Consider the following 12,769-nt stretch of genomic DNA (forward strand, 5'->3'; position numbering starts at 1 on the left):
AATGGTTTCTTTCGCTACACCAGAGCATTCTCTGGTTGTGCTCGATTCGGTTCAGACGTTCACTCATTCACTTGTTCCCTCACTTTCCACGCAATGAAGGCAAATATGGAATTGTTAATTGTAGGATAATTACACATGCCAAAATTGAATTAATTTTATTGACTCAGATATATCCTCATATTTTTAGGTCATACAACAACGTTTGTGGAATGAACCATATCTAATTTCACAAAAGTAGTTTTATAGTGTGGTGTGTTGAGAGAGAAAGTGCAGGTGTGTTGTGTGTACATCCTGTTCTTCAGTGCTAGGTTTGTTCCCCCTCCAATTGCCTTTTTTGTTGGTCATCTCAGGGTCTGATCAAATCGTGTTCTGTTTGAATGGCTAAAGTTAAACCCCTCTATTTGAAAAGGTCAGGAGAGTTCGACAGTGTACATCACTTCAGTGTTTACCTTTAAAAACACTTTAGTGGTTTTTATTCACCTCTAGAGAGCAGCAAGAACACACAAATAGCCTGACGTGCCGTGCCTGTTATTTTTTTTCTCTCTCTCTCTCTCTCTCTCTCTCTCTCTCTCTCTCTCTCTCTCTCTCTCTCTCTCTCTCTCTCATTTATTTATATATATTTATAAAATATATCTAAATATATTGCTATTGGAACCCATCCATCAGCATGTGTGCGGCCCCATTGATGGCCTGGCTCAGGATGGAGATCTGATGGTGCACTCTGAACCAGTCTCCCTCCAGCCCTGACAACGAGGCCCTGGCAAAGGCGTCCGCGAAACCAGGGAAGGTAGCATGCCCAGAGCTACTGGAGGCCCAGATTACATGCCTGGTGGGAAACATAATGCAGCAGCAGCATCGCCAATTCAGAAACATAGCCGGGACTTCATTTGCTGTTCACTAGAGAAGAATGTAACACACATTAATCAGGGTTTTAATCATCACAACACCCTGTGATTGGGTGCCAGACGGTATAAAAGCTGCTATTAGGGATGTTGTTCTTGCTGAACTGTTGTTCGATTCAGGGTTTCATTACAAAGAGTGTTGGACCAGTTTGAGGTCGGGTTTCAGTGAGCCAGGGAGTCCTGTGTGAGGCGCAGTCTCACCTGAAGCCGTACTTCTCAGGGAAGGCCTGGGGGTCCAGGAAGGCCCGGTCCATGAGCATCAGCTGGTCGTTGATTCGACGGACCTTCAGGGGTCTGAAGAAGAAGCGATTTGTAATATTTGTTATGCATATTCTTTTGTATCCATTTAGGTTGCTCTAGTGCTTTTTTAAATTGTGTGCATATGTGTGTGCAATTGAATACGTTTGAAGTGTATTTCTCCTACATCTCGTTGGCCAGGTCAGAACTTTTGATGATCTGGTCGAGTTGTGTCGCTGCCGAGCGGAACAGATCCACCGCAGATTTCAAAAAAACGATTGCTGAGGAAATGAGAAAACGGTATTCCATCATCTGAACTCGTTCAGGACTCTACTAATAAAGATTGATGGTAAAGGTCTGCTCCATGGAACCAGTTCTTGAAAGTAGTTTGACTAACTCAGTCCTATCATGACCATTACTCATTCCTGTACTACTGTCTGTCCTTTTTACATTTATTTGTGTATATTAATCAACATTTCTACTACTTAAATTCTCAGTCAAAAAGCGTCTACACATCTCAGGTGTTGTTCTTCTTGTCACGTTCTTATCATTCCCGGTCGGTTAACTGGCGTATTGTGTAGGGGTGCAGCGGGATTACTCTACACCCCGTGACCCCCTCTGTCTCAGCCCTCCTTTGAGCCGCCCCACCGTGCGCGATTTGGGGCGGGGCCGCAGAGCCCTGGTGCAGCTCCAGGGCCGTGGCCAGGTACGCCTCCAGGGTCTCCGCGTAGTCACTGACGTTGAGCGGCAACAGCAGGCTGTCGGCCAATCGCAGAAGGACGTTCCCTGCCGTCCTGGCAACCGCTTGGTGACTGGTGAATCCTGGTTAGGGGGGGGGGGGGGGGGGGGCGTAGAGGAAGTAGAAGGGTCAGGAGGGTGGACACAAAAGAGTGAGCCACACACTCTCTTTTGGTGTTACATAAGAGATGTATTCATTTGGAATCAATGGAAGTTTGTTAGAGATAAAATAATGAACTAGTTGGATGCCTTTGTTATTGGTGTTCTGATGTGTACAGCTGTGTGTGATGTAGGCGTGCGGGCACCCACCAGGATCTATGTAGCGAGAGGCATAGTCGAAGGTGTCGTATGCGGTGTGGTAGGCGGGGTATATCCGGGCCTTGGTTTTGGTCTGTAGAATAAACCCATTTTCATGGCATGATGTTAATGCCGATGGCCGGTCAATGCTTGGTTTCTGAGCTTCGACAGACTGGTGCGATCACCTGTCTGTCGATGTGAGTGCATGAGCGCATGCCTGTTTTTTCACACCTTCTCAATCAAGCCTTCTCTGTGAGTTTCTTTATTTTGATTATCCTTTCTCGAACCCTGCCAGTCATAGTATGTTGCCAGTCGATTTGAATTTTTTGCTTCTGAATATTGACTTTGGCCATCCTTCAGACTATGAGGCAGATTAACTTTCGATTTAATCCACAGAATGGGTTCTGCTCTACTTTTTTCATCATCTCTAAACATTAGCTGATGCTTCCTGAAAGGATCATCTCACATGTTCTTTCCTCCCGTCTACGTAGAATTGCAGCACGAAACAGAAGAGCTGAAAGGCTGAATTGCGTTTCGTGCTGTGTTTACCCGGTCGTAGGTGTAGGAGAAATCCATGGCGGTGATGCCAAGGTAATGGACAAATGCAGCATAATCACTGCCTGCTCCAGTCAGGTACCCGACCCTGTCAAACGTAATCAACCATCACAATGGGTGTGAACTGATCTGCTAGACATTAAATATATTAGTAAAGCATGACAATCAAAGCATAGTTACAAAATGGATCAGTGACTGAATACCTAGGAACGGTTCCATACGCCGGGCTGGTTCTGTTGGAGTATCGGAGCCAGTTGTCATAAACTGATGTGGATTCCAGTCCAGGTGCCTTAACCTAAACAAATAAAGACAGGTATAGGTATTATCTGTCGGTAGGGGCTTCCATTTGGAGCAGTAGATTTCCTTATAAGCCAATTTTGTATTCCTAAAGTAAACAATGGCTTTACGTGTTTCTAAAGCAAAGTAAAGAGAGAGTTTGATTAAGAGGGTGTTAATGTTGATAATGCTGTGCTTGTTGGGTGAACTTGCCTGCTTGGCGGCTGTGAAGATGAGGTTCTGGACCGAGGGCATGCCTGAGGCTCTGAGCGTGGCGTTGGCTAAACAGAGGTTCTTTGTGAGTCTATTACCACTACATATAACACTAAGGATATCAGAGCTACAGCAAAAGGCCCTGTCATTCAGAGACTCTCCTTTAAATATTATTTATTTATTGAAATATACGTTTGATTAATGATTTGTTCAATAATTTTATGATCTCTACATGCATCTTATTTTTTTACGTTTAAATCAATATCGTGGTGATAAAAGAGTTTACGCTCAGAACTATTCAAAGAAAAATGGCAGAAAATACCCAATGTTCCTCATAATTATTTGATTCCTAAACAGACTTTTCAAAAGAAAGGGAGTAGTTACCAAATACAGCTATGTCGACATTGATGTAAGCCACAGTACGCTCACTCAGTTTGGTGTAGTATTGCTGTGGGGCACAGAAGAGGATGTGTGTGTCAGCACATAGTTCACAGCTATCAATATCATCTGTTCAAACCTGGCTCATTTCTAGGGTTGGACCATATTAATACATGGATTGATTATTTTATCAGTCAAAAGTTCAAGGTTGTATAAGCAGATAAAAATCTTGCATTCACTCGACACCTGCAAGAGATTAATTTACCTTATTTCTTGGTATAATAGTAAAAGCGTTAATCGGCAAAAAACAGTGATTTTGGCTTAGAAGATATAAGCCGAATATACAAAATTTGTTAAATATTAAAGATCAAATATAAAAAGAATGTATTTTGTTATAAGTTCTTTACAGTATCTGCTGTATCGATTCAACCAATTCAACACAATTCCAAATAAAAGGAAATGCAGGGATGGGATGGTGTGGTAAAACTGACCTCGGTATACTCCGTAGAACCGATCAGGCCAAACTCCTCAGCCCCCCAGCTTCCAAAGATAATGGACCTTCGGGGTCTCCACCTGCCTGGAGCACAGGACACCATGGACCTCTTAAAGCAGCCCTCACAGCAGCAGGCTCTCTTCAGGCTTAACTTGTCATTTGTCAAGGTGTCCCCCCAAGTTGGTTCCCTCATTCCCTACATAGTGAACACTATATAGTGCACTATTTATGTTTATTCATTGTTTTTATTTACTATTTATTTATTTATTTACTTTTTATGCGCATGGACCATCCATTCTGTTTTTGTATATGTGGGATATGTAGATATACATGTGTTGTGTTGTGTTTTGTGTATGTATGCTGGCTGCTGGAAAACCTAAATTTCTCTGCTGAGATGAATAAAGTATATCTTATCTTATCTTATCTTATCTTATCTTATTTAGGGATACGGTTAGGGTGACCATGTGTACTGGTCACATAAACAAGCCAACACATGTCTGACATGTTACCAGGTGTATCGGACAAAGCTGACGATATGCATTGTGGAACACAGTGTGGAAATAAGTCGTAGACTGCTTTGTACTTTCATAACGGGCATAAAAGTAGTGCACTATATAGGGAACCAGATCTGTGCACTCAACAAGAGGACCCATTCAGACACGGTGAATCACCCAGTGAGCCCTAGTGCTAGTGTCGCTGCTCTACCCTGTTTCAGCAGGCGGCCCAGGACCCGGGTCACCTCCAGCATCACCGACGTCCCGCTGCTGGGGTCGATCGCTCCATGGACCCAGCTGTCCCTGTGGTTCCCATAGATCACGTACCTGTCTGTACGTACACACACGCACGCATGTTCATGTCACACACTCTATTGTTTACGGCGGTAGTGCGCATGGGCACAGGCTAATAGAGGCCAGCGTCCCTGTAGGAAGGGAGGGCTGGCCTGTGGCGGGGCAGGTGCCTGCCTCACCTGGCTCCACACTGCCCCGGATGATCCCCATCACGTTGGATGAGTTCTTCAGCTTGGCGAAGTTGAAGACTTCCAGCTTCACGTCACTAAAACCCAGAGATGGTTCAGGAGAGAACTTAGTTTGTCTAGATATACCATATTTGGTTGTATTGAAGTAGGTGTTTAGTTCATGAACTGTATGGTAAATTGTGTTTTTTTAAATTGTGACGCATATTTATATTGTAGATTTGATTTTTGTAAAAAAAACGTAATTTTGTACTGAGAATCATGTGAATGACGGAAAGTCGTGCAGGTGACATAATACCTGTTGCTGAATTGAGATGCTGGTTTGAATCCCGGACCGCCGTAGTTGTAGGTGCAGTTGAACCCTCCCTGCCAGTTGGCTGGAGCAGATTCTCCTCCTAATTGACTGTGTTGACCAATCAGATGCAGAGGCAGATTCATACCCAGCCAATCGTGTTTGGGGCTGTTGCAATACCAATTGAAATGGAAGCAAACTGTTACCTGATCAACACATACGCATCCTCAAATCCAATTGGTTGAATTGGAATGGGTGGAATCCCAGTAATATTCTCAACTGGTATTCTGTAAGTACTCTCTGTGCAAAAAAAAAAAGATTATTAAAGATGCAATATGTTAAAATGAGGCAAATTGAGTCCAAACACTAACCCTTTAAAGGGGAACTGTAATACTCAGCTACTTTCTCATATAAGTGAGTGGAGGACTGCTTGGACCGTTGACGTCTTGGGTCCGGGATTTTGAGCCATTTATATTAAAAATGAGTTTTGAGGATGGGGGGGGGGACGTACCTAGCCTTGAGCAGCTAGGTACGGTGTTACCTTTAGCGGCGAGGTACGGTGTTACCTTTAGCGGCGAGGTACGGTGTTACCTTTAGCGGCTAGGTACGGTGTTACCTTGGGCAGCTAGGTACGGTGTTAACTTTAGTGGCTAGGTATGGTGTTACCTTTAGCGGCGAGGTACGGTGTTAGTAAGTCTCCGTAGTCTGTGTTGAAGGAGCCTCTCTCCACGCCGGAGGGGGGCATGTACCAGGAGTGGGGGTATGTCTCGTTGGAGTCCGACATGAGGCCGTCGTTGATGTCCAGGGGGTCTGAGTACACGAGAACGCCCACGACCCCGTAAGGTGCCGCGTTGATGGCCTGGAGCAGGAGGGAAACACATCATTGGACTTATATGTCACTGAATGACAGCGTAACCCTTGCGCAATAAATATTGTAACAACCTGTAACACCATGTACTTAATGTGTATTAACTTAACGGGCAGCCAATCCCTAAACTGTGTTTGTGTGTAGTTACATGCTGTTCCGTAACCGTAACGCTACATGTTGTTATTGTTGTTATTCGTGCTTATTACACAATAATTACACTGTTACAGGACATTACTGTAAGGTGTAACTAGAATCGTATTATTACACACATTTCAAGCAACTACGTGTAATACGTGAAGATTTCCAGAGGTGAGAATGGGAGCAGACAATGCACACATAGCCTACATCATGCACATATTAAATCCAGAACCGTAACAGCCATGAAGGGTCACTTGTTGACTCGAACACTTGCTGTAATTCCACTGGACTAAAACACTACAAAACATCTTGTAAGTCAGAGTCTTTCACCGGGTAGTCATGAGCCACTGATCCAACTGATAACAATAGTCCCACCAGCTGACTAGTTAATACCAGTTAATCACTAGCATTGTCAACCACTGCTGCTCACTTTTTCAGCCCGCCCTGCTCCGCCATATCGGCAGATAGCGATGGTTCCTCTGAGGTCCAGCGTCTTGTTCAACAGCATGTAGTCACTCGGCTTGCCCTGGTTGGCATACACAAGCTTACCCTGAAACACAGCCACACCCACGCACACGCACACACACACACACACACACACACACACACACACACACACACACACACACACACACACACACACGCACGCGCACACATGCAATATGAGTAGCGGGTCCCAGCGGCGCCTCAAGACTCCGTTATGCCTCGAGGCGCTGCTCGGCATGCTGGGAGATTAGTTAAACTAAATAGTACATTTTCCTCCTTCACTGGTGAGCTGTTGAAACACGCTTGCATTTGTTCGCGTTGACAATATAATTACTATTTGAGATGCGTCATGAATGAATAATTATCCACATAATGCAAAGGTGGTGGTTTCAACATTGATCTTTATCAAATAATGACTTGCCTGACAGATTATTAGGAGGCTTTTTCCCCTGTGATTTTAATGACATTCTCCTGTGTGCGAAATGTTGCATAAGAACGTTAATGGTCATAAGATAGCTAGTGTCAATGTATATATGTGCATTGTTCATAATCATTCTCTACAACTGTACCTTAGCCCCGCAGGTTGAGAAACCTGGATAAAAGCTACATTCATGGCATTGTTATTGTCAATCATTGAATTGATTGACAATAACAATGGTGTATAATCAAAGATAAAGAAACCTTTTAAAACAAAGTACTTATCTCATGGAAACCTTGGACATCTGAAAGATAACATTTATCACCTCCCATCTGGCTTTCCTGATCCTAGGCGGATCAGGCTACTGGCAGTCCATATCATTGGCCATCAGTTTATCCAATGCTTTATGATGTAGCGTAAGTATCACAGCTCATATAATGACCTGTTATCTGCATGGTTTCAACTGTTCTTGCATAGCTTCCCTTCATCCCAGACACTTTGTGTGCTGGGACTGCATGTGTTCAGATAACAGATAACAGATAATTCACCTGGTGACATGAATGCTTTGAGGGCATTGATCGCCTATCTCTATCTGGATCAGTTCCCATAAGGTCAAGAAACACTTATTGATTGTGCAATGATATAAGGCAAGCATTCATTACACCAGCAGACATTCAAGTACATTATGAATAGATAATTACAATAACTTATGCATGTTTCTATTATTAATGATCACAATTCATAGTTGCATTTTTCCCTATAATTAAATAGCTTCCTCTGTGAAGAGTTTGATGACGTAGTGGCACAGAAGAATGGCATGCAGGTGAGTTAGTTATAAGTAAGCTCTGGGCCCCGTTTCCCGATAACGATGGATCTTCGCTCGTACGATCATTCTCCCGATGGATCTTGCGATCCATCGATAATTTCTTTGGAGCGTTTCCCGAAACTCCTCTTAACGTGAACGCGCATTCGCTGCACTCACGACGTCGTAGGATTGTAACTGTCTACTGACACGGTGCTGAAATGGGCTCCGTAGGAGGGGGAGACGCAGGAATGTCGCAGGAAAATTGTGTTAAAAAGGGTTAAAATATATCCCCATCAAGGACAACAGCAGAGTAGCCTACGAAAAAAATAGACTGCAATTATATGAATGCTAAAGACATTAAAACACAATTGATTAGGCTTAAACCGACATATATCAGTCCTAATCCTGAATGCACTGTGCGTTTCACGGCATTTTCCCCCCTGAAATAATTCCATATGACAAAAAATTTAAAATAGCTGGTGTGACAACTACATTTATCTTAATGGGCTGATTTCTGAAACATGCTTTGCGCAGCAAAGAGAGCCGACTTAATCTGATTCCGCATAAGGGTTTCCTTGATTGATAATTTGATTGGCTATAAAAGCCCCTCCGGAAATAGGGTAAGGTATGTATTGATGAGGAATACAACGAAGCCCACCGTCTGGCCCGGTGCATCGTTTAGCGCACCATCGGGAGGTGGAAGTTGCGCTTTAGATGCCTTCACAAGTCAGGCGGAGGGCTCCAGTTTTCGCCGGCCAAGTCATGCGCCGTGATATGTGTGACGGCTATGTTGCACAACATTGCAGCTAAGGCTGGGGTGGCATTGCTTGAACCGGAGGACGCTGAGGACGATGACGACGAGGAAGATCGGTGTGAGGACGGCCTCCCTCATAACTACGCGGCTGGTTTTCATGCGCGTCGAAGAGTGATTGAGACTTTTTTTTAACCCCCTCCACCCTCCCACATGTCACTAAACATCCCGTCAACGTGACCAATCCCCACCATATCCCAGCCTTTTGCCTGCTCCTTTGCTTGTTTTTTATAATTTATTTTATTTCTTTATTTTTAATTTTTTTAATTTTTTTTTATTATTTTTTATTTTTTACATTATTTTATGCTACGTTTTATGAGTAGCCTATGTCAGTCTGCACAAATCCCCCCATTTCTCTCACAAATTTTGAGTGCCCTGCCTGCGCAAACATTTTCTGGACTGTCCCGTTTTATTTTGGCCATTTTAACATCTTTATTAATAAATTAATTAATAATCTTTATTAATTACCAAACTAAGAACATAAAGGCGCAATGCGTTTTAATAAAACGCATCCAATAGACGGAATGTCCGATGGTGTCGCCACTGAGGCTATAGCTGACGATGCTCTTAGCGTCCTACGAGTACCTACGAGCACCCCTGGAGTACTCGTTAGCTACGACCGTTTTCAAGACGTTCGTTCCCCACGATGCTTTCGGGAAACGCGGTGAAAACTCTACGATGCCCTTTCGACGCACTTCACGATCCACTTAGGCTAACGACGCTTTCGGGAAACGGGGCCCTGTTCTTATCTTTATGTTTATGTTTCTCGTTACCTTGGTAGTTATGGGCTATGTTCACATGAAAGACATTTTTACAATCATCCTGATTCGACCAAACTCAAGGGTATTCTCATCAAACTAAAATAAAAGAAAATCTGTCTAATAAGCCAATCTCACTGACTCATGCATATGTCGTTTCTATAGCAACAAGTTTAGAGAATTCTGCCTTAGAGATGCATTAAAACAATAACAAGTTCATTGTTTTACAACAACAATTACAAGTTATTATGTCAACACTAGAAAATGAAATGTTCTGAATGTTCTGAACAGAACCAGAACCAAACCAATATTATAACTTTATATGAGGGGTTGCGTTCCACCCACCATATAAATACAGTTACATGATCATGGCAATAATTATTTCAAGAATTAACTTGCTATTCTCCCTTTGATAATTCTCCCACCCACGGATGCTAGGCTAGGGATGGTAGGCTAGGGATGCTAGGCTAGGGATGGTAGGCTAAGGATGCTAGGTTACGGATGCTAGGCTAGGGATGCTAGGCTAAGGATTCTAGGTTAGGGATGCTCGGTTATTGTTGCTATGCGGGTGATGCTAGGCTAAGTATGCTAGGTTACGGATGCTAGGCTAGGCATGCTAGGCTAGGGATGCTAGGTTACAGATGCTAGGTTACGAATGGTAGGGTAGGGATGCTAGGCTAGGGATGCTAGGTTAGGGGTGTTAGAGCAGGGATGCGAGAGTGTACCTGTGGGCTTCCGGCTGGAGAGTAGGCAGCGTACGGCTGCACCACCTCCGGGTCGTCTTGGTCCGGACCATAGCTCTTCTCTCGCTCTCTGGCCGTGTGCAATACAGTTGTGTTGGGGGCCACTGTAACAAATACACTAGGTAGTCACAGTCACAAGTCAACTGTAACTTACCTACAGTCCTCCACTGTAACACACATTTATGAAACCATCACTACCTTTAGCCCAACAGGGTTCCATCAATGCGCACAGGAACTTATTTTTGTGGAGGGTGCCATTGTTAGTATTGTGTCTGGTGTTATCACAGGATAGAGTTGGTCTGGACACAGAATGCATGCAGCTGTCATTAAAAGTAATACAAAAGGGTTGAATAGTATATATCATGGTCATGTTAGACTAGCCTGATCCTCCATTGGACCTTGAAGACAGGTTGGTAGGTTGACTGACCTACAGTGACCTTGTTGGGTTTCTTTGGGTCGGGGAAGGAGAGGTAGACCACGTAATTTTGTCTCCAGGCCTGGTCCAGGCCACTCTCTTGGTCGTTCCAGTGCTGCATCATGTACTCGACTGTGGCCTCATCCCCGGCCGAGGTCGCCATGTGGGGAACCTTGGTCAGGTCTCTGTGGAGGGGGGGGGGGAGTCAGTCAGAAGCGCCCCAGAATGCAACAGTTATAGAGCACAGTTCCCTGGAGGGATGACTGGTGAATGGGCGTGTAGTGTCCTCAAGATACGTTCTGGTTCAGATCTTTTTGAAATGGAGAACATAGCCGCAGCGCAAAAGTTACAAAGTGCAGGATTTAGTGTCAGGCACAAAAACTTTGAATAGAGAAAATAGATGTGCTTTTTATTTTGAATATTTTTTGTAGTCTGGGACCCAGTTAAGTAAACTAATAAAGAATCTATTCTTACATTACAATTACGGCATTTAGCAGACGCTTTTATCCAAAGCGACTTACATCGGTTAATACACACATTGACACGCAGAGTCAACCATGCAAGGCGACAGCCAGCTCGTCAGGAGCAGTTAGGGTTAAGTGTCTTGCTCAGAGACACATCAACACTCAGCTAGCAGGAGCTGGGGATTGAACTAGCATCCTTTCGGTTGCAAGACAACTGCTCTACCTCCTGAGCTAAGCCGACCCATATTTTCATCATATATATTCATTGAATTAGTTCTTGAAAACCTGAACCGCTTCCAAACCGGTAGAATAAACACAATGGTAAGGAGTGGGGTGGTCTCCTCCACACCTCTTCCTCCACCAGACCCCTCCCCATAGACGACCTCACCTGAGAAACCCCTCAATCTTCTTGTTGTCCACCGCGTCCATAAAATCCTGGAGCAAACTCTCGTCCAGGTCCCGAGACACATCTGGCAACCAGCTGGGCGCCGGGCTGCCCTTGTCTATGGCGTAATGACCCAGCAGGATGCCCACGGTCAGCACCGCCGCCCCGCCGAGAGAGCCGATCAGAACCTTCTTCAGCATTCTCCTCCCTGGTCCCCAACTGTCTCTGGAGCAGGACCTTCTCCAACCTACAGCCTCTTCAGGTCCCAACTGTCTCTGTAGCAGGACCTTCTCCAACCTACAGCCTCCTCAGGTCCCAACTGTCTCTGTAGCAGGACCTTCTAAAACCTACAGCCCCAATCTTCGTTGTCAAGTTAAAGAGGACCACCCCTCCCCCCACCCACCACATTTACATAAAAGAAAAATGTGGGGCCTCCACAAAGTTCAATCATTAATGTCTTCTGGTGGACTTTAGCCTATCCATGACTTTGTATCTTCTGTTAGGTGTACTTTACTTTTGTTCCCATGTGATTGGTAGCTCTTTTTTGCATGTTATGCCAAGTTCATTTGTGTGACAGGCCTATTCTATTACAGTTTGAGAGAGAGAGAGAGAGAGAGAGAGAGAGAGAGAGAGAGAGAGAGAGAGAGAGAGAGAGAGAGAGAGAGAGAGAGAGAGAGAGAGAGAGAGAGAGGCTTAAGAAGGGGTTTGCACAGATAGTACAATGCACCCTCTAGTTATGTATGTGTCAAAACAACAAATGCATCAAAGGGTAAATATGTATAAGGGATACTCTGATTTCCTTTCTTTTTACAGCAGACCACCTCAAAAACACTTCGTTCTCATTCTCACGAAAAGTAATCTATTGAATCGTCTACAGGAGCACGATTGTCCGACTTTACTGCACAGAATGAAATGTAAACCTTTTATTCAAAGGTTATATAATTTAATTGTATTCAATTATCTTTATAAAAAGATCTGTAGCAAAACACTTCCACCAATGTCTTAGTGTGGTTCAGGTATATAACCAATATAAAAACGATATATACATATTTTAAAAAAAAAGATAACTCTCTCTCTCTCTCCCTCCCTCTCTCTCTGGAAAACAACAACTAGAGGGTGCACTG

General features: G+C 44.0%; 1 protein-coding gene across 1 annotated transcript; it reads right to left on the reverse strand.

Moving 5' to 3' along the window:
• Positions 1-139: 139 nt before the first annotated feature.
• On the reverse strand, positions 140-12,028 carry naaladl1 (N-acetylated alpha-linked acidic dipeptidase like 1). Its single transcript, XM_030359371.1, has 19 exons — positions 11,649-12,028; positions 10,809-10,981; positions 10,364-10,485; positions 6,791-6,910; positions 6,021-6,213; positions 5,561-5,654; positions 5,361-5,465; positions 5,057-5,142; positions 4,795-4,914; positions 4,088-4,173; positions 3,603-3,666; positions 3,219-3,286; positions 2,933-3,024; positions 2,724-2,817; positions 2,187-2,268; positions 1,788-1,961; positions 1,327-1,420; positions 1,104-1,196; positions 140-826 (listed from the first exon to the last, which is right to left on the reverse strand). Exons 1-19 carry the CDS (start codon positions 11,843-11,845, stop codon positions 646-648), a joined length of 2,238 nt encoding a protein of 745 aa, XP_030215231.1. The 5' UTR covers positions 11,846-12,028; the 3' UTR covers positions 140-645.
• Positions 12,029-12,769: the final 741 nt, after the last annotated feature.

This window comes from Gadus morhua, chromosome 6 (genome assembly GCF_902167405.1).
Source record: "Gadus morhua chromosome 6, gadMor3.0, whole genome shotgun sequence".
Classification (NCBI taxonomy): Eukaryota; Metazoa; Chordata; class Actinopteri; order Gadiformes; family Gadidae; genus Gadus; species Gadus morhua.